This window comes from Chaetodon trifascialis, chromosome 2, assembly GCF_039877785.1.
Source record: "Chaetodon trifascialis isolate fChaTrf1 chromosome 2, fChaTrf1.hap1, whole genome shotgun sequence".
NCBI classification, from domain to species: Eukaryota; Metazoa; Chordata; class Actinopteri; order Chaetodontiformes; family Chaetodontidae; genus Chaetodon; species Chaetodon trifascialis.
Window position 1 is genome coordinate 7,979,883 of NC_092057.1, and position 22,527 is coordinate 8,002,409.

General features: G+C 43.8%; 2 protein-coding genes across 4 annotated transcripts; both read right to left on the reverse strand.

Annotated features, from left to right (window-relative positions):
* Positions 1 to 4,245: 4,245 nt before the first annotated feature.
* Positions 4,246 to 8,070, reverse strand: myoz2b (myozenin 2b). Its single transcript, XM_070985536.1, has 5 exons — positions 7,979 to 8,070; positions 5,807 to 5,973; positions 5,290 to 5,377; positions 4,546 to 4,690; positions 4,246 to 4,471 (listed from the first exon to the last, which is right to left on the reverse strand). The coding sequence occupies exons 2-5, from the start codon at positions 5,963 to 5,965 to the stop codon at positions 4,246 to 4,248; spliced, it is 618 nt and encodes a 205-aa protein (XP_070841637.1). The 5' UTR covers positions 5,966 to 5,973; positions 7,979 to 8,070.
* A 2,180-nt stretch (positions 8,071 to 10,250) lies between these two features.
* Positions 10,251 to 21,442, reverse strand: synpo2b (synaptopodin 2b). Of its 3 annotated transcripts, none has more exons than XM_070983259.1 (3): positions 21,345 to 21,442; positions 17,547 to 18,283; positions 14,298 to 16,657 (listed from the first exon to the last, which is right to left on the reverse strand). In XM_070983259.1, the coding sequence occupies exons 2-3, from the start codon at positions 18,238 to 18,240 to the stop codon at positions 14,298 to 14,300; spliced, it is 3,054 nt and encodes a 1,017-aa protein (XP_070839360.1). In that variant the 5' UTR covers positions 18,241 to 18,283; positions 21,345 to 21,442. The 3 variants fall into 3 exon arrangements, with proteins under 3 accessions (XP_070839368.1, XP_070839360.1, XP_070839352.1); XM_070983251.1 differs by having other exon boundaries at positions 21,340 to 21,422; XM_070983267.1 differs by lacking the exons at positions 17,547 to 18,283; positions 21,345 to 21,442 and adding an exon at positions 10,251 to 11,146 and having other exon boundaries at positions 15,333 to 16,429.
* Between the last annotated feature and the right edge of the window lie 1,085 nt (positions 21,443 to 22,527).

A 22,527-nucleotide genomic window follows, 5' to 3' on the forward strand; every position in this document is an offset into this window, starting at 1 on the left:
ATCTGAGTCCATTTCTACGTCACATCGCTTCATTGCTGATGCACCGTTTACAGAAAAGACATTAAAATACAGATGTAGATTCTGCTTTAAAAAGAGGACACACAGCTCAACGAGGACAAAAAGACAAAAAAAAGAGACTGAACAATAAAGTTCAGATGTGCAAATACAGAAAATAAACAATATACAAAGACCGATAAGGCAATAAACAAAATAATATAATACAGTGAAATTCACAGCGTGCAGGGTTAAGTTGACATAAGGCAGTGGACAAAAAGACAATCAGTTCGAAGACATTGGTCTTCTCCTGAATAATGTGTCTCTCTGCTCTGGACCATGGTTGGAGTCTTCATCATAAACAGGTTTCTGACCATCAGCCTGAGCAGCAGCTCGTCTCATTTGTCCCACTCAGCTCTGAGCTGCTGTCTTTGGTCCCAGAGGCTCAGTCCAGGACCAGAACAATGGACGCAGAGCTGAAGGCTGATCCTCCTGCCAGGGTCCCACATTAGACCCCCACTCAGTTCACTCATTGCCATGTTTACGTCCACAGAGTCAATCAATATGTCCAATTATGATCAGATGACAAAGACACAAAACGATGTCTTTTCAACAGGATGTCAAACTTTTCCAGGGATGTGGAACATTTCATTTTGTTAGAGGCTCATTAGTAAATGTACCTGTGATTAATAAATCCACAGAATGACTCAACGGGCCTTTAAATTCACTCCAAAGTCGTTTTAGGTCACAAAATGTCTTCTGAATTCATATTTAAAGCCTTCATTTGGTGTCAGCGGCCACATGGGTTTCTGCACCAGCCTCTCCGACACCATGTGATGCCTGGACGGGCCTGCACGGTCCGCACGAGCCCGTGTCTGCAGCAGGGTTCAAACAGGAGCCAGAAACCAGCACAGACCTGGATTTCATGACCGCCCCGTGTTTCCCTGCGCTGAAAAACGCGACGACAGCCGCGACGAGCGCGCTCCCCCCGCGGAGACACGCCGCCGGTGCTGCGGCAGCCTCCGCGGCGCTCAGGCGGCCGCGGCGGCGCAAATATGCCGCAACTTGCGTTCAGGCATCGAAAACAAGCGCTGAGCGACTCACCTTAAAGAGAAGCTCGCCTCCGGTGAAGGCGCAGGCGGTCCAGCTGTCAGCGCGCAGATCCAGCACTTCTCCCCGAATCCGGCCGATCAAACAGCCTAGAAATGACTGCAGACACGTCCGGACGCTCTATCTGTCATAGTGCAGCACTCTGCCGGTCCGCCGACACGCACGCAGGCGGCCGCCCCGAGCCTCTGCAGGATGCCACACACGCCCGGACGGGACAGCGTTATTTCGCTGAAAATTCGTCTCTTTCCTGCACAAACGGGGCCAGCGGTGGCCTGTGCCAGAATGCCCGACGCGGATTAGTGATGTTTTGAGACTTGAGAGGTCAAACTCCGCCCCTAGCGTAGCCTCAAGTGCACTGCTGCTGAGCGCAGTCTTCAGTGCCTGCACGGCAAACTGTGCTGGCGGAAGGTCAGACTTCCAACTTGTCATGATGATGATGAGAGAAGACATCACATGACTGCACTGGTTTCATAATCATGCAGCACTGTGGGGACTGAACCCTGCCTGCTTTTTGTTTTCCTGAGCCCAAATGTCAAACAACAGAGCAGATACGGTTTAAATTTGGATTTGGTGAAATACCAAATGTGTAAATAAGCCATTGACCCCGCTGGATTCAGAGGGAGTCATGCTCTCATCCTCTCTCATCATTTCTAACACCGGCGTGAATAACATGGAGCACTGAGCTTTCATTTACATCACACAGCAAAACAAATATTCTGCATCGACGTTCGTGTCTGAGCTGCGAACAGGACAGAAATCGGGCAGATGGAGGAGCTGGAGGGGAAAAGCCTGCAGAGCCGAGCAGGTCTGACGAGGAGGCTGCACAGCCTCAGTCAGCACAAACCAAGCCTCCAATTGGTGCCTCTCGCTTCCTGTTTCTGTTTTTTGTCTCACATGTCCCGAGTGTCCAAAATAGAACAAAGTTTTCTGTGATGTTGGAGCAAATATCTTAATGCAGCACAGCCAGAAATCTGAGTTATGTCCTCACATTGATTTTATAAATCCAGGATGAGGAGAGTGACGCAGCGCTGAGCGCCTGCATCGCCTCACGTCCACACACGTCTGGTTTTTAAAGAGCTTAAATGTGTCGGATCCCGTTTTGGGTTCATTTTATTGTCTATTTGCTCTTTTTCTACATCTCCTTTATTCTCCTTATCTTATCTTATCTTATCTTATCTTATCTTATCTTATCTTATCACCCTCATGCCAAGCATTCTTCAGCTGCTGCTTTCCTCATTTTCTTTAAATGTAGTGTGCACATACGGTAGGATCCTGGCACAATATTTACAATGCTGCACATGCACGTGTGTGTGTGTGTGTGTGTGTGTGTGTGTGTGTGTGTGTGTGTGTGTGTGTGTGTGTGTGAGACAGACAGAGGATGTGTGAGGATGTGTGAGAGTCACACAGCACGCCGAGCAGCCTGTGAAATCAGTGTGAACTCACTCTTGGTGAGCTGTTAGTCCTCTCTGCTGCTGAGTCCAACATTAAAATCTGTTGGGATGTTAAAGAGGCTGCAGGGCGTTTCACAGCATTATGTTCACACATGCAGCTCCTGCTATGTTGGGCCGTATATAAAGACGACGTTTAGCGTTTGGATGAGTGTATAAATCCTTCCTGTCTCCGCTCCAGCAGCTCTGACTCGTCCCCTGAGACACATGAAGGCTTTTGGTGTTATTTCTAAAATAATTCTTCACATCTCTCCCTGTGAACGTCGCTGTGCTCGGACGAGCTGTCAGACTCTCTTCTTTGGGTTATTTTTGGAGTCGATTTCTTTCGTGTGCGTGTCTGTTTTGTTCTTTCTTGGTTGCAGGTTGTTGTAGTTCAGCCGTTTCTCCAAAAGGGACTTTAATAGACTTTCAGCAGCTATAAATATCCACGAGTTACCACCAGGGTTGGTGAGGATGAGGGCAGGTAGAGTTCACATAGTTGTTTAGTTCAGTTATTTCTGTTGTCACCAGCTTACGTTATGGCCTTTATATGATCTACAGGCTGTTTGTCCTCTGTTCGGCTTCACCAGTGGGACAGAAAGAAGAACCCAGGATGAAGAGCTCCTGTAATAATTACACAACAGACGGTTCTTCATGCAGATTTTTGGATGGCTGAGGTTTGGGAGAAAAGATCATGATGTTGTGTCTTGAAATCAATCCTTCCAGATGTTTCTCAGCTGTCTGAAAGGCCGAGTTTGTAAATCAGAAGGTGGATGTTAAACAGTGTGTGTGTGAGTGTGTATAAGAAGGCAGTACCTTAAACTGTATTAGAGGTAAAATGCACTAGAGTTGAATCAGTGAGCTCAAAACCAAATACCACTCACAGATACTTGATATGCAGTATTATGTCTGTAGTACTTCACAGCTGATCTGTGACCACAAACAAAACAGAATAAACGTTTCTCTTTCATCTCATTCCACTCAAAACGAGTCAAGTTTGACTTTTTCCGTGTTACATTAATCTGTGTGTGTTTGTTTTCTGGGTTTTCTGCATTTGTCGCCTTTTCGTGTTGCCGTAGGTCAAAGTTCAGGTTCCTCCGTCGTCCTTCCGCCTCGATGGGACTGAACCGTCTGTTAGCTGCAGTGTGAACAGTCAGAGATAAATCAGTTTTTATGATCTGTAAATGAAACTCGATTTATTGATCTTTTAGTGTTAAATTTTAGATTCACTGAAACGTTAATGTTTGTTTGTGGGGATTTTCTTTGAATGAGATTTTTCTACACAATGATAAAGGAGAACAAAGAGTGTCATCATCTTATCTTTCTGTCATATAATTCTTTATATTACTGACAGTTTGCTTACCAATAGTAACCAAATATAAGCTGCTGCATGCTCCAGTTGTGTACGTCAATAAATACGTTTCCTTCTTTATTTACATCACATATCCATCGATTCATTTGAGCATTTATAAAAGTGACAGTTTGGCTTCAGTGGACCTCTTGGACTTCTTCTGTGCAGCTCGTTCACTTTGCTATTTACATGATGTTCTGCAGCTTCTGAAGGTGAACACCGAACACACCAGTCACGAGACACTCTGGGTCCGCTGGGAAGAAAAACATTGGTTAGGACTCTGACTGATGACTGCTGATGTGCTGCTGATGGACTGTTTGCTACGGCCAGCATCACGTTGGCAGACTGGGTTCAGGCGAGCGTCTACAGGTCGTCAGACTCCGGGACTTTGATGGGTTCCAGGGTGATGGTGGGGAGGATCAGGTGGGTGCCCTCAGATATCCACCCCTGGGCCGTCCTGTTGAAGGTGGGCCGCTTTAAACCCGGATCCTGCAGCTCTGGGTAAGTGGGCGGGTTCAGGTCCACCTCAGGCAGCTTGAACGTGATCGCTCTGGGAGCTTTGTCAAAGCCACCAAAAGGAGTGGCCACCCTGTAACGGACACTGAGTGTGAACGGCGCTCTTTGACGTACTGATTCACTGAAACACGCTCACCGCTTCCTCACCGGTTAAAGCATTTGTACTCTGGAAGATCTGGCCGGGGGTCTGGCGCCGGCATCCTCAGTTTGAGGGTTTCGGCGAGGTCGGGGTCGCTGAGGATCGCCTGCTCCCAGGGGGAGTGGTAGGACTTGGCCATCTCGGCGGTCGAGTCTGAAGGAGCAAACAAACACGAGGGGTCACTTTGTGAGCGTGCTGACAGTTTGGTTTGCAGTTCCGGGATAATGCTCAGCGGTTTTCTTAAGCCTGCTTTATTTTTTTATTTCGGGAGGCCAAAGTTTTAGAGTGGATGGGATTATGGGTGGAGCTTAGAGAACACTCCCACAGACAGACGGAGACGTCCATCACTGCGATCTGAGGCCTTAAAATAGCACATAGTTGAAGTATGCACTCATCATATAAAGTGTCGACACGGGATGACGCCCTGCCGGAGCCTTTTAGAATAAGCACAGGGCTCTGCTGGCTATGAAAATAGAATAAAATGAAGCATTTAAAGCTGCTCAAGTTGCAGAATTCATCATGGATGCACACACGGCGTCGGGCCTTCAAACTGGTCGCCATAAAACCAGACGAGCTGTGTGACACCAGTTATTGTTATGACAGAGTGACACATTCATTCACTCTGTGTGCTGCGTCTCAAACACTGTGACAGCGAAGAAGAAGAAATGACGATTTTCAATAAGGCAGCACAGTTATTTTTACTCTTTAAATCCTGCCTGATGGTGCAAACACTGATGCTCCAGCATAATTACCTGGATGTCCTTGATTAGCAGCATTTCCATTGGCTGGTGGATCCACTTTAATTTCCACGCTGTGTGTGTTCTCCGTTAAAATGTCGTTCTACGAAACAGAAAAAGACGCAGGAATGTGTTGAGTTTTGGTTCTCAGCTGAGAGACAGAACATGAAGTTTACACACACACACACACACACACACACACACACACACACACACACACACACACACACACACACACACAGAGCAGGCACTGATAAGGAGACAGCAGCTCCTCAGTGGATTTGGCTGGGAGACGGAAAAGGCACGAGGCACATGTCTCTGCTATCGTCCATGTGTTGTAACACTTTTTTTCGAGAGCATACTTCCTGATAAATGTGTTTGAAGAGAAGCAGACAGACACTTTTACAAATTTCCATGCAGACGCCCCCGATGCCAGAGCTCCAGATGGCGCCGGTCGACGCGATGCACCGGCGTTCAGCAGGTCCTGGTACTCAAACACTGGAAGTGACTGAAGGCACGTCGGCTGACTTACACTGAGCTGTGCGTTCGCCTCATTCTGGATACTTTCAAAGGTGTATTTGTCAGATCTCCTCTGGCGCATTTTGAACAGCCGGGACCCTCTGTTGGAAAGCAGCGATAACTCCTCCAACATAATGTCTTTGGGAGTGCTGAGCTTCTTTCCCAGATCCATCACGGCCCCTGTCAGCAGAAACGAGGAGGAAAAGTTGGTTGATGTGACAGAAACTGAAACACATGCTTGTGCCAATCAGTCGCTTTGTAACCAAAGTCTCATCTATCACTGATGTTATTGTGTTACCAACAAAGGGAAAAGGTTGGCATCTCTCTCTGAGGGCCCGAAAGCTCCAGGGTGACAGTCAGGGTTCTTGGATTAAGTGCAAACTTGTTTGGCAGTGAGCAACAAAAACACAACATTTCCTGAAACGCTGAGGCATTTTAACTTCGCCCAGGGTGATATTTTGTTTATGTGCTGCATATTCTTGAACAAACTGCGTATTATCAAGTTATCACAACCTAACTGTGGTAAGGGGTGAGGCAGACCAGGGGCCCCCTAGCGGGTTAATCCAGCCCTGGTTTTAGAGCTGGTGCAGAATATAAATATCCATCCAGAAACGTCCCTCCTATCATTTTGTCAGCTGAACAGATTTAAGTGAACGTCCGTGAACGACATCAAAGGTGTCACAAAATTCATATTATTCCACTTTTTAATCCCCGTCATGGAAAACGAGTTATCGTTTTACTCGAGAGTTAGTTTTGGATGTCCACAATGCTTCCTCATCCTCCACCACCGACGGAATGTACCCCAGCTGTCACGGACCCTCACATAACAAACAGCCACACAGTTGGCCCTCAGCTTCCCTCCCCTCTCCAGAAATAGACTTTTGAAAAGGACAACGACAAAGGATTTGCCACCATAGGTAGTAAATCCTCCCATTAGCTTATTTATGGTGCTGGAGAGCAGCCCTGACATTCTGAACCCAGATCAGAGTGGATATTTCTCTGTTTGTCCGCTCTAACGTCGTACCGTCGGTACCGTGGACCTCTCGGCAAATAGCTGCTGCACACCTCTTCCTCTCCTCAGCTGGCATTGAACAGAACTGTGACATTGAGGCTTTGGCAAGGTTGGCACAACTCAGGAGTACTGGAACACATACAGGACACAGGATGTAGTTGTTCTGCCCAAGTCATAAAACTGTGCCCACCCCCAACCCCCACCCCAAACATCAGTGACAGATTAAGTCTAAGGTTGTCTTTCATCAGCTGTCACAGCAAAAACCTCTAAATCTGTTGTATTATCGTCAATATAAATAGACACTAATGAGATGTGATGAGGAGATAATAATAATAATGATAATGATAATGATAATAATAATAATAACAATAAGACATGATACTTGTGTAGATAACAGCTTAATGATGCTCATTTCTTCTCTTACATAATCTCACCCTCAGTTCTTAGTGTGTGTGTGTGTAAAGTCTCTCATTCTCTGTCGTCATCCGTTGGTATCTGAAGATGTTTGGACATATCAGTGTTTGTCATGTTACAGTAATCTGCGCAGAGGTTACATTTACCAAATTACAATGGATTACATAATCCTAAAGCCCCACTGTACTTCCACTGGTACGACACAGCAGTTCTTCTTAAATCTGCCCTCGTCGCCGGATCAATTTTTGAGCTAACGTTGGCAGCACCTCCCTTTAATGCTGTCAGAGGATAAATCATCCGTGTGAAGGTCAAGGGTGAAGATTGAGTTCTAAGTTTGTATTTGCTGCTGGACACGACGAGAGTCCATCAGCACAAAGACAAAGTGTCCCGAATAACTGTTTTACATACACAGTGACAACAAACACATTTAGCTTTGTTGATAAAAGCAGAACACGATGCTGGATGCTACGCCTTTAAATATCCTTCTTTAAAATAACCATTTGCTGACTTTGCAGATATTTGTGGCAAATTTAAAATGATTTCCATGCAAACTAAAGCAAAGCGCTAAAAATCTAAAGACAAAAAATAAATCTGATAATCTGTCTATAAGAAGAAAATAACTCCTGTAATTTATAGAAAATAAAAAAAGATGCAGCCAGTTTATTTCATCACACTTTCTCGTTTGTTCTTGCCTAACTTAGCTATAACTTAAGTAAAGCAAACATTCACAGAACACACCCTGACGAGGCTCGTCCGTACCTGCAGTGTCCCTGCTTTGCAACCTGTATCCTTGAAGAGGAGACCCGGAGGCTCAGGGGTCAACCTGCAGTCGGTAGTTTGATCTTCCCTGATCTTCACACTGCCGGACACTAAAGCCAGACTGCGAGTGTGTCCCTGTGTCTGTTGTCAATGGAATGCAGCTTACATCAATAGGCTAAATTTAACCTGCCAAACACTCAAAACTCCTCTCAAACGCCACAGGGCAAGGACCTAACAGGGGGGGCAGCACTCACGTCCACGGGTGTTCTCTGAGACAAGGACTCCCCTCCAGAGACAGATTCCCTTCCTTCTGTCCAGTCCTCAAAGTCGGGGGGGTGGGGTGGGGGGGGGGTCATCGGTGCTGCTGAGCTGTTCCTCTCATTAGGTGCCATTACTGACTTTGGATCATGACATGCAGGCAAGTGGGGGGCGTTTAAGGGGAGCGCGGTCTCATCCCAGAGACAGCGGTCAGCCAAAAAGACTTTATGAAGCGACATCAAGGTCATTTCCCTGGCAGCCAATCACACTTCAGACATACTGAACATTTAATCTGTCGTAAAAAACACTGACACACGAGATTCTCCTGAGGTAATATTTACACTTTGTTATACAAAGTCGTTTTCAACCAGCATCAACTGGTATTTTTACATAACATTAAAGCAGCTGCGAGGAGTTTTTAGGTGCTTATGAAATGTCTAAGTTTAATACTGATGCCTCCGTCCAACCTACACCAAACCAGACCATCAGCAAGAAGATTGGCTATTTCTGTGCAGTTATTCTTAATTCATGTCCCGGGGTCGGCCCCATTCCCCTTCAAAACCACACCAACGGCTGACGGGACGCACACCGGAAGAACTCTGTTAGCCTCCGTTAGCCAGATAAAAAGCAGCAGGAGGAGACTTTTCCCTCAGAAAGTTGTTTTTGACATGGTATTTTGTGGTAATGGTGGACAGCAGGTGAGAATCAGCAAAGAGAGAAGGAAAATAATCGACTGAAGAACAAAAAAAGCTAAAAGAGTCGGTGACAGAGTGCGGCCGAAAGGACCGGTCGACCTTGGTCAGTCAATCAACAAATGACATGAGTTACAGGATTTGAAAGACTCAGATATGAACCCTGAATTGGCCTTTTTCCTCCATGACGGGTATGTAATATGTCCATTTTAGTATGAAATACATGCCGCACTTATGATGAATTTATGTTATGTTATTATTGTTCAGCCGGCTGATATATCTCACATCATATGTTTATCATTATCATGAAGGAATAAATCACCAAGGAGCCAAATCTGCTGTCCTAAACCTAAACTAACTAACCTAAACTCAGGTTTATAAAAGGTTTAGATGACTTTGTGCTGTTATCTATCTTCACCTCATCGCTGTGCATCCTGCAAACAGCTGTTTAAAAAAAGAAAAACAGTATTAAAAATAAGATTTCTTTCTTTCTCTCTTCCAAAACAAATGTTCGTGAGCCAGATTAAGATCTTTCAGACAGCAGGCAGCACAAACACTACCGCTTCTGTCCACAGGGGCCGCCAAAACCAACACAAAATGAAAGTTCCTGGTCGTTTAACAGATGCCACATTATGTTTGAATAAATAATAAATATAACTCAAAATCATAGACTGACTCAAAATCAAGTTCATCTGCACTAAAACTGATGTTTTTTGAGTTACGGCATGAAATCAGTGGAATCAATCACAGAATCAAAGGCACAAAAAAAAACACTTTGAAGCCTGAAAGCCTTTTCATGTCTTTTAATTTTTCAGTTTGTGTTTCAAAGGTGCAAAAAAAACGTCATTTTACAAATCACCAAACAAAACGCTTCAAACATTTGGCTTGATAGGAAAGAAACACGGCTTCATCAGCAGCAGAGGCAACTCCACACAGTGTGATCCAAAGTGTCTGTGGTTTCTTTATTCCTCCTGACACACAGCAAAGAAAAGCTTCAAACCGTACCGTCACATCAAAATGAGCTCAATGTTACGATGCAACACTCGTGCTGCAGCAACGGTGAGAGAAGCCAGATTAAAACATCTGGAAGTGATCACAAAGACACAGTGAGTGTAAAGCTACAGCAAAGACACTGAGAGTCACACAGAGACTTCTCGAAGTTTTTCAGCAAACACGTATTCAGAACCAACTACTTCAAAATGTCAAACGTTTTCAGTGAAACTCTGAAACGACCTGCCACGTTTCCTTCATCACTTCAGCTCCCATCACACCTTTCATGACTACAGTGGTCCACTTCTGTCCTAAATCAATCTGGAAAACACACAAACAAACTACAACATAACTACTCTGACATGATCACGCTGTCACATACATAAAAACTCCCATCATGCTCAGCGAGACACAGCACAGCAGATAACGGAGGATGTCGTGCCCTTCAAACCAAATAACCAAGTGTGGATAGTGACTTTTTGTGCCTTCCATTAACAGTTTAAGATAAAATAAGTTGTCTAAAATAATCCTCAGTCTCAGACACTTCACACTCATTCTGCCTCTGGGTGAAAATGAACCTTTTTGTCTTTCATGTTCAACAGACTTCATGATCTCCTACACCGTGCGTCATTTCTGCTAATAGAAATCTACATTTCTCTTTATCTGGTGTATGTCTGGCCTCCTCTTAGTGGTCTTAGCTCCTCTGGACTGCACTATGTAAGGGAGAATACTGTGGACCAGAGCCTTGACCCACATATCCGACGCCGGCCCTGCTGGGGAGCTTCAGGGGCTGGGCGGGTCTGAAGGGAGGCCCGTAGAAGGTTGGCTTCTCAGGTGAAAATGTCCTGCTCATGGACGGCGCCTGAAAAGCTGGGGCTGCATGGTAATGGCCCAAAGTGACAGGTGCAGAATCCAGAGAGACCCTGCGCTTCCATTCCTCTGGAGGCTCTGGCAGAGATCTGCAGCGTCCTGCAGCTTTGACGTTGGAGGCGACAGATGACGAGAGGCCATGAAACACGAAGGCCTCATCCACTGAACCGATGGGGCTTCTGGATGCCGCCTCCCATGGCGACAGTGGCTTGTAGACCTTTTCTTGAAAGGACGTTTGCCTCTGCGTGGGCAGAAATGGTGAGTGGATTCCAGGTGTGCTCACAGGCGACAGAAGACCTGGAGAAGGCACTGAACTGAGGCGCTTGGGCAGACTCAGGGAGCGATTTCTGCCAAATCCCTGAAAGAAAAGCACATGTTAGCAGAGCATTGTGACGGCTGTGCAGACTTTGCTGCCACCCTCTGGCTTCATGGTAGTCTGGACCAATAATAATGTTCTAGTTCATGTTTAAAATCAAATGACAAACTTTAGAGAACAAATGGGTGCGAACAAATTATTCAGCATTTTGCTAAAATAAATTTCCACTTTCTTGTCCCAAAATGCCCACACAGTGACAGAAAAGGAGAAGCATGTTGGATGGAAAAGAATGAATTTGTTCCATGTGCAAAAAGTGACAGAGTGAAAAAATGTGGCAAAAGAGTGAACGTTTTGATAAAAGGACCGTCGTCAGCCTCTGACCTCAAGTCCCTGAAGTAAAGTGTGATTTGTGATTTTGGGCTATAAAAATACCATCTGACTCGACCTCCTGCCTCCTGATGGTCACTGCTGTCTGACAGCCTCCTCATGTCTCCAGACGCTTGGCTAATGATGGTCCTTTGATCCTTTTGCACATGGAATAAATCGATTATTTTGCATCTTAATCTTCTACTTTTTTGTCACTGTGTGGCCAACATCCCTCTGAACTACACACTGCAAACCCTGAATTCAAACAGGTTTGAGTGATGTAAGCATCTGGAGAGGATCTAATGTAAATGTCTTGAAGCAGCATTTGAGACATTAACAAATATTTAAAATAAGTGAATATTTAATAACTTACCTGCTGTTGGTTCAAGAAACTTGGAACAAGTACGGTGACTTTTTTACTGCGTTAAAGACATTTAAAACATGATGAAACTTTGCTTGGAACAATGTCTGTGCCAACCCGTCTTTGATTCATGTGCTTAAAGGGGAAATCCACCCTGAAACAGAACATTTTAAAAGTTTTAAAGGTTTCATTTGTTCCACACTGACAAAACCTCCAATCAGCCAAATAAGTGTAATTCTTTAATATTTGAATTGTATTTGAAAAATGATCTCAGCCTGTGTAGCCATTACTGTTGCAACCTAAACTATTCAGGGACACCAACTAAGCAAAGGTTTTCTTTTCTGCCATTCAGGCTAATTATTAGCTCATCTACTCAGCAGCCTTTAGCAGCTAAAGTATGATACAAACATTCATGTGTTGTGTTCGTGTTGGTTGTTCCTCTTGGTTTAAATCAGTCAAAGCAACCAAGTTTCAAGTTCAACACTGAGGGACAAGAGCAGGCCTGGAAACTGCTTTAAAGGACCAGTGTGGGGGATTTAGTGCCATCTAGTGGTGACATTCCAGATTGCAACACGCCAAATGCCCCTCCTGTCCAAGCATGTCGGATAACCTGCGGTGCCCACAAAACTCTAGAGCCAGTGTTTGGGTTGTCCCCTCTGGGCTACTATAGAAACATGGCAGTGCAATATGGTGGACATATGTATAACTTTTATATTCAATTTCTGCCAATAAATCCTCTTAAATCCAGTTGAAAGTTATACTCAACAACAACACAAGAACAGTTCAGTCCTGAGGAAGTCATGTAATCTAATGTTACATTTCTTTTCAACCATGTCGTCTAAATGAGGAGCATAACATGAGCCAGTACTGAAATGAAGAAACTTTCTGCAGCAAAGACGACACCATGCTAAAATATCTGTCACTCAGGGTCATGGTGTTGTGTTTAAGGGGATCGTTCACCTTGAGTGATTCACGAATGGGCTATAGGAACTACTGAGCCAAAGTATAACAACGGACATAGTTTTTACTGTGATACTGACGAAAGTATATATAAATGTAAATTCTGCTTCAGGGTTGATTTCCTTTCAGGAGACTATCAGCACCGTCAAAATCTTTTGAAGGCCAAGATCATAGTTCCAAACTTTTCATGTGTTCAGAGCTGAAGGTGGACTGATGGAAACGCTGAGAAGACAAGCAAAGATGATGCAGTCAAGCTGAAACATAAAGTCATTCTGATCAGTGACAGTGTCAACCTTCAGCAGTTTACACCAGTGTTCAACAGTTTAGCACAGTTAAACTTGCTGAAGGTGAAGTGTGAATAGATTCCATGTGAACGTGTGAGGCAGTGAGAGAATAAAGGAGGAAATGTGGGTGAAACATCAGCAGCAGTTCAGGAAAAGAGAAGCTCACGACACACAGAAGAAGGAAAGAGAAATTTAATAGCATGATTGTGCTGAGTACAAGAAGTGCAATAAACAGTGATATGTTTGAAAGACAGAGACATGAAGACAATCAAGACAACTGTTTCCTGTTTTCATTTCGAGTTGAGACTGGTAATGTGAATCAATGCTGGAATAATCAAATCTCTGTGATAACTTGCTCATGTTTGACATCAAGGATGAGGATACAGAACATCAGACGACTTTACTGACAGTTAAACAACTGGCCATGACTGAATAAATCCACATAAAAAACACTTAAAGTCATCAGGAGTTAATGATCACAACGAGCGTTAATGCCTTTAGCTGTTGTGATGCCTTAAACATTTGGAATGAGACTGAAGGAAATGCAAATTGTATGCATCCAAAAACAGAAGTGCATCGACAGTTTGTCCCCAGACACGAAATGATTAAAACGATTGTTAAAGGGAGTTACTGTTACGTCTGTATGTCTTAAACTCAAATCTTAATTTATCAAATCAACATATTCATAAATCTTAATGTGTGTAGTTTTTGGCATAATGGTAACTGACAAAAATCAATGTCATGCATTTAATCTTATTTCTTACAAAAAAATAACTGAAGAAAAACAAAGGAGAGACCTCGGCTGAAGGCTCTCTGCACACATTACTGCACATGTAACAGCACTTCCTGAGAGTCACTCAACATCTTGTAGTCTCACATTTCCTTTTTCAAGCACACATTCACCTCCCAGGTTTGAGGAAGATGATGTGATGTGCTAAGATGTTTATTTTACTTTATATTCCACTGAGTTAAAATTTTAAATCTAGCTTTGCTGTAAATTCAACCGCCTTCTCTTGCGTTCCTTTCATTGCCAGCTAAATATATCCTCATAGCTGCACACTGTAAATGATTTGGGATGTGTCCTACATTCAAACAGTGCAAAAGTCTCTATATTACCACCTCTCAAGGAAGAGATTTCCGATGCTACCGAGTTGCAGATGTAATCTTGTTCTATCATCTCAGTGTTTATTACACCGAAGCATGACCATACAAAGTATTAGACCTAATGAAGCATGGCAACAGGCCTCCAATGTGCGCCTGTCACCACTGGCTTCTTAGCGGAAAATTTTGGCCAAGGTGCCATTTGACGTGCGCCCCTAGCAATAAGAGATGCAGGAGAATAAGCTGAAGCTATGCTGTCACCAATAGATGACTGTTGGGAGGATGTGCTTGCAGGTCGGGCGCTTGGTGCTTGCTCGTTGGTTATGTGATGAGCTGCAGGTGTGACAGTGTGCTTTTCATCCAAGTGCTTGTCAGTTGCAAGAGGCTCAGCTGATCCTGTGTTTTGGCGGGCAGAAGAATTTTGGGAACTTACCGATACAGGAGACTTAGCAGGGACTTCTGCCTCACTTTGAACAGCCAGCCCAGAGGCATTATAAGTAGAATGAGAAGGGGCAGATCTAAGTTTAAGGCTTTTGGTAACCTCAAACTTTGACACTGGAGTTGGTTTGGGGTTGGGGCTTTTGGCCTCAGGGACTGCATCATACTTGAACAATGATGAGTCCAAATGATAGGGCTGATGTTTCATAATATCTAAGGTGTTGAGTTGCTTTGGGGCTGCTTTAGGTTTCTCTTTGGTCTTTGGCTTGATTTTGGGGCTTGTGGATGGGGGTTGTTTGGTTGCTGATGGAGGGTAGAAAGGAGCAAGTAGGGGATTGTATGATAAAGGAGGAGGGGCACGAACATTGGAAGAATACCTCCAATGGCCAGGGAGGGATGAGACTGGGGATGAGGATCTTGTTTTGTTAGCTTGCACTGTTTCAGCATCAACAACAAACTTCTCCATGCGGGACTGTCTTTTGGCAAACAACTCTGCACCTTTTCCCGCCATAGTTGGACCATCACCAGCTCGATTAGTACCTCTGTCTGAGACTCGGCCCTTTGGAGAAGCCTGTGATGCTTTTGATGCGTGGATGTATGACTTTCCTGCTTGTGGAGGGCAAGAGGCAACTGAGTGTGGAGCACTCTCTGACCTATTCCTTGGTGATGAGGGCGGGTAATGTGGGCTGTAAGTAGGACTGCAGGCAGGTATACTCACAGGGGATCGTGGTGGCTGTTGACTCCAGCTATTTGTGGTTGGCTGAAGATGAAGCTGAGAAGAGGAGTTGACTGGAGCCCAGGCATTGGCATGTGTTTGAAGTGTTGCCTGAGTTTGATCTGGTGCCCAATGGTTGGCCATCTGTTGAGGCTGAGCCCAATCTTGCTGCTCTAAGTAATGCTGACTACGAGGCCCCACAGGACTGTGAGAGGGTTGTGAAACCGGACTTCTTGGTGGAATATAGGGCTCACCAGAGGGGCTCCTTCTCATCCAAGGTGGGCAGGTTGGGTTGATGGTAGGTTTTGGGGCAACTGGAGGGGGATTCTTGAGTTTTATTGTTCTGGGTTGCATGAAGTTGCAAGCTTCAGCACCGAGACTAAAACAGTCCTCCTCTGACTCAATGTAAGACCTCCTTTCCCCTTTGCTTTGAAGGCAAAGATTTTGCGCCTGCATGGATGGCTCTTTGTTAGAGACTTTCCGTTTGGACTCTGGTAGGATGACGGTCTTGATTGCTGGCACGGATATTCGCTCGTCTCTTGAGGCTATGATGTCTCCAGTTGGGGACCAAACCTCTGGGTTAGTATTAATAAGCACAGGTACTCTGAATCTCGGCTCATGCTTCTTTGTCACTGGAGTGACGCCAACAGGCATGACAGCAGCTGCCGTGCCATCTTGAAATCCTTGGAAAGGCTTTGCAGTTCTGTTTGGCACCAAGGGTCTTGACATGTTGGATAGGTGGTTCATGTGTTCGATATTTTCTTGGTATTCTACATGCTGTTTAAGATTTACATCCATGTAGTTAGCCTGATCAGTATGCACATACATTTCCTTAGTGTCATAAACATTCTGTGCCTCTGAACTTTCTGTTAATGTCTCCACAGGTATTGCTTTACTCCTCAGCTCTTCACGCTCTGACACGATTTCATCCATCCGTTGGCGGCGTTGAGCGAACATCAAAACGCCCTTCCCTTTTGTTTCTGGTAGCGCTTCCATTTCTCGAACACTTCCCCAATTAAGACTCAAATTATGCTGCTGGCGACAAATAGAGTACTCCTCCTCTAACTCTGATTCACTTGTTGCCACAAAATTATACCCAGCTGATCTGACTTCTTCAGTTTCTATTTGGTCTTCGCAGTCAGGCTCGTTATCACCAGTCCCGTAACTCACAAGAGTATACTTCTTGACCCTCTGGCGGCGTTTCTTAAAGAGCAAGGCCCCCTTATTTTGAGGGTTGGGTGCATCTGTTAGAAGCCGAGCAATTCGCTTACATTTAGATTTGTTCTCCTTGACCTGTCTTTCTGATTGGCTCTCGATGTGACTGAGCCCTGAGAATAAGGAAGAGAGAGAGAGAGAGAGGGAGGGTGGTGAGGGAGATGAAAATAAACAAGTCTGCAATTTAACAGTAAGCAAATATGATTATTCTGGTATTTTGTCAGTGGAAATTTATGATACTACAGTGTTTAAGTAATCAGTGATCAGTCAACTGACTATGGAGAGATGTGCAATTACATTTGCTTAACATTTGAGGGGTTTGTTGGATAAAGTACTTTGATCTGAGTTTGCAGATGAAACCAACCATCATTATATTATTATTAATATTATCTGAACCAAGAACCCAAAAAACAAGTAAGAGGACTGTTGGAGTTGCCCCTGCTGAAGCAAGCACACTAATAAAAGCATCATATTTACTTACAGCTAACTTCGGGGGGTTCATGTGGGAAGAAAAGTGATCAGCTCACTTTCCATTACAGTCAAGTCTTACGATTGGAAAAGGTATCGGGTAACAGGCCAGGGTGACACATGCTGGTGTCTGTCAAATTTGTTTCTGCCAGCCTCATCATATGGTCATAATTTATTCTTATCCTGCACTGACTATTAAAGTCATGGGAATTCTCCCTCTAAGTCCACGTCAAACAGACCCCACGTTGCAGCATGAAAATAACCAGCATCCATTCTGCTTTGCACAAGTTTTTACCAAGTTTTATTAAGTCAAATAACACCTCTAATGATTACTGGCAGAAAGTGTAATTTAAAGTTATTATGAAAGTTCATTCATGCTTCAGGCTGCATTTAAAGCACACAAATACTGTCTGATCTATGAATAAATCCTGAATACTTTGAATTTAGAAAAAACATTTACTCCATGCTGTACAGTTTGCACTCCTAGCTTCATACATCCACAGAAACAAGTGAGGGTAGAAGATAGGTACTTACGTGTGTGCCTTGCCCTGTGACTGTCCGGTCTGCACAGATCTGTGTCAGACTCAGAGTTCCACTTCTCTGCCTGCTCAGCACCCTCGCCTGAAATTCCAAAGAAGACAGAAGCAGGAGGTGCTTCACTACTCCCTCCTTCCTCTGAGGATTCAACCCTCCTGTTCCCAGTGCCTGGGCCCTGGCTATTACTGGCTCCCAGGGGTTGTTCTGTGGTCAGGGTCAAGGCCAGGGTCATATCAGCAGCACAGCCAAGAGAGGAAGAAGATGACTGGGAACGAGGCCTTGATATCTGTCCAGCTTGAGGCTCAGATTCAGGCCGCTGTGGGTGTGGAGACAATGATGTTGGTGAGGGTTGGATGTGAGGAGATTCTGGAATGGACTCTCTTGATTCACTCAGGTAGATGTCCTCCTCTTCTTGGTATGAAACATCCTCTTCACTTCCACTAAATTCAGGCACGGACTGTTGTTCACCTGCAGATTCCCAATCTTGTGATTGGTGGCGTTCTGGGGACGTGAGGTCAGACTTTGGGATATGAGCAGGCTGAGGGTCTAAGGGATACTCTGTATCACTGGCCTCATCTTCATAGTAGGACTCTGCCAAGGACTCAGAGACACACAGTTCCTGGGAACCATCTGAACCTGACCAAGGGACCAAGTTATCATTGTTGTCTTGATCTTCGGCTTCTGGTTCCATCTCTAACGCTGTTTCACAGTGTCCTGGATGTCCCCAATAATACCTTCATTGAGACAAAGATGAACAGCTTCAGGCCAAAGAGCCCTTTCACCCTTTAATGTTGGATTATAACATTATTTGACATTTCAGCACATATCTACATAAACACCTCTCAATTATGACTACAAGTCCTTTTCATTCAAGTTTTCATTGTTCAGATCAAGATATTGCTGCATTGGTACACTTTTTAATATTTCTAACTACCATGTAATTGTCTAAGTTCTTCCTATCCCCAATAGGAAGTGCAGCTTTGCTTTGGCAGTTGCATCAGTGCTGCCATCGCTCTAAATGGAATGGTATGTAATATCAAGGGGAGAACAGTATTCACATCCAAGAGCATAAGCAAAACAATTGGGTGGCTGTTTTCCGAACTCCTGTTTATACAGTGAGGTTTCTTTCCCTCCTCTGTTCTCGGCTAACACTGCAACAAATATCAGCACTGCAAAGGCTGTCAGCATTTCCATTTAAGAACAAAATCTGTGAGACTATTTGTTTTATACATAGTACAAATACTCCAATCCCTCACTCAAAGACAGTGTTTGTTTTGTTACCCAAGTTAAATTAAATCAACGGTTAATCAAATGGCTCCCTAAGTACTCTGGCGTCAAAATCACTAATAGAAAAGGATTTTTATTAAATGATCCAATACAAAACAGCTGTTTTTCCATCCAGTGAATCATTTTAGCAAAAACTGACATGAAATCCAGCTGTTTTAAGGTTAGAATATGGATATGAACAGAAAATTATGCCATCATAGCTTCATAGGAAACTGTAAAATGCAATATTGACGTGTTAGTGCTGACACAGTGTTAAATCTAAAGACCAGGGTTCAGAACAAAGGACGTTCAAGGAGTCTGGAAAACAGCAGGGAACCCAGAACATGTAGATTTTACTGCCACCATGAGCCTTTCTACTCTGAAACACGTCATTACCTACATCCACCACAAGGTGGTGCCATAACACTGTAGACCAACATAAGTATACGTAAATAAATTCACCTCCTGCTAGATTTGAAAAAAGATGTAGTTTTAAACTTAATAACTTCTCTTTTCAAAGTGTTTATAACTTACTTCTTCATTTCAGCCATTTAGTAAACAGATGAGATGTTTGCAACACTGCAAACACAAACACACATACACAAACAGACACACACACACACACACACACACACACACACACACACACACACACACACACACACACACACACACACACACACACACACACACACACGTTGTGTTTCTATCACTTGTGGGGACATTACATAGACTTACATTCATTTCCTGGAGCCTTACCCTAACCATAACCACTACAAAATCAAGTGACTGAATGAGTTGTTTGTTGAGGAAATAAGCAACCAACGACTCCATGGACCTTGTCCACTATCAGTGTCTTTAATACTAATATAATTGAACTAAACCACTCAGGGAAATATGCAGCATATCATGCAAGTGGCCTGTAGTTGTTGCAAAGTCACCATACTGGACAGAACAAACTGATGATTTTAATAGTTGGATGAAAAGGGTGGAGGTTTGTCCCCTGGGTGGTGCTAGAGGAAGACACTTTGGTCATTAAAATCAAGAGTTTTTCCCAATGGAAGCTTGAATGTGGACAACAAATTCAAGTCTATGATGTAAAGGTCAGGGGGTGGATCAGTGAATATCCACCTAAATGTCACAGCGATCTGAACAGGACTGGAAAAAACAGCGGTCAAGTGGGAAGAGTGACATCGCCATCTTTAGTCCAAAACGACTGGATCATTGATTTATGGTATTTCACACCTGGGTACATCTGTATATCACAAATGTAGACCAGTTGAAATGAGTCCAGTCAGTTAATTTGTGTCAACACAAAATTCAACGACAGAAAACCTTTTTCAGTTTTCACGCCCCTCTGAATGATGTGACTTTTAATCAAATGAAAGGTTAATTTTCTTTTATTGATCACAGAAGCTCTATAGGAGTGGACAGTGTAGTTTTGCAATACAGGACAGACAAAGGACAGTTATTGTTTCATGAGGTCAATCATTGAGTTTCAGAGTCACAGACTGAGTTTAGAACCTGGGCTTACTCATTATATACATACATCTCCCAGATTAAATATTGGCTGACTAGTCTGTAACACTGCACACACACAGTTCATGAACGTTTGACTTGCAGCATCTGGCATGGCTTCACGTGGCCCGACACTACTGGACTCACAGCTGGAAGGTTGTTGAAGCCTCACATAAGTTGCACTACCCGACATGGTTTTTGTTGCATTTTGACTATAGTACTACACAAAGGCCTCATGACTCAGGCAGCTCCCAGATTACTAAAACACACAGACTCCTGGACCCCTGGTTCCATGCCCACACTTCTCTTCACACTTGGTTCCACTTCATTTTAACATTCAGCCACCATCAAGCCTTACTTTGGCGCTACAGGAGCTTCTGTTTCCTAGTATGGCAGTAACTTCAGTATGTTGACTCATTGCCATGGAAACAGGGAGTCAGCATCCTTGACAAACGAGTGACCTCTTGGTCTGGGGGATGACCCCCGCGAGGACTGAGCTCCAGCGGATTAGATGTTTCCATGTTATTACATAATTAGACTGTTTTACCTCAACCAGCTAATGAGAAACATGCACCTGTTTTAAAGCAGCCCGGAGTTTTACAACAGAACAAACAGCTGAAGTCCATGTAAACCCAGACAGATGCTGCAATCCATATTCAAGCAGAACTATTTTTTTTATGATTAAACCGGTGAACTATTAGAGAGATGCTGCTGTTGTTTCATAGTTGCTCATACAGGAGGAAACCAAAAGCTCAAAAGAGGAAAACACTCAAAGATGTTACTAATGAATGTTACTGATGATACTGAAACTTCACCCAGTCCTTTTTCTACTGTTGGTGGAGGCATCCATCAGAGCCAACAGCAGGCAGACTTTGAGAAATCCCCACTAAATCAAATTCATATCATTCACCATGAACAAAACTAAGAAATATGACTTATCTTTACTGATATAAAAACCCACTCTGAAGAGGCCGAAGAAGGATCAAGGGAGAAAGGAGCTACTTACACTACCAGCAGTAAAAATCCCTGAAGCAAGAGATTTGTTCAAAAAGAGCCTCATGAGTGGATATCCAGCTTTGGAGACTTTACATCCTGCTGGCGTCAGTCACAGCCATGGAAAAGAGAGTGTGAGCGCTCGTTATGGGTTGCAGATGTTCAGGTCACCCTCCAGCTTGCTCATTCATGCATGCTACTGTTTTTAAAGAGGGAGAAGAAGAAGTATTCCAGCCCCCGTCAGACACAGCTCAGTTAGCATCATGCAGCTGCAGCATGTTCTGAGAAAACTTCAAAGATATTTTAGTGATGAAATGTGCCTTTGTCTTGGTGTCAATGCAGGTTTTATGCTTTTGATGATAATTTCACTTCCTGACTAAATCAATAGAGAAATGAACAAACTGAAAACTCAACAGATGCGTGTTGTTTTTCAACCACTACATGTGTAAGTTGCTGTAATAATCATTTGCTCATTGTTTTCAAAGTAAGAAGTAGAGCTAATGAAATTCACAGTAAAATCGCTCATTAGAAAGCTGTTGTACAGTAAATAGATGAGGTCAGGCTGCGGTGGGCTTTGACAGGATGCCCGTACATGGAACTCAATCTGACTTTAAAACCATGGTTTGCAGAGGTAATATAGGGAAGGAGAAACTAGTCATCTAAAACTACAGTACAGACACTGACGTTCACATTCATTCCTGATTTTCAGCTGAAACTATTTAGATTTGTGGTCTGTTTTACTAAAACCTTTGAGCCAAGTTCAGTCTTTAAGGCTTAATGTCGTGCTGAGCATATAAGCTTCCCACAGTCCATACAGATGTGAAGATCCAGCTGAATGAATGCATTGACCTCCTCAGTGCAAAGGTAACTGTATGCAAAGGAGGCTGCCATAATTAAATTTTTAGCTGTTAAAAATCGTTTTTTGTTTGGTTTGATGTGATAGAGCAGAATCATGACTGTGATCCTGGACAAACCTCAGGACGGTCATTTACTTGAAAATGGAAAAATATAATTCGAATGAAGCAACTCAGACTTCAGGCACAGTTTTGACCACAAACGCCTTTCTCTTACGTGAACATACAAAAATCTAATCCAGCAAACATGAAATATCGGCAACAGGCAAATCTAACACACTTTTTCATTTTTACCTTTGTTGTTTAATGCGAAACACTGAGTAACTGTGGTTGTTGATTACATTTCT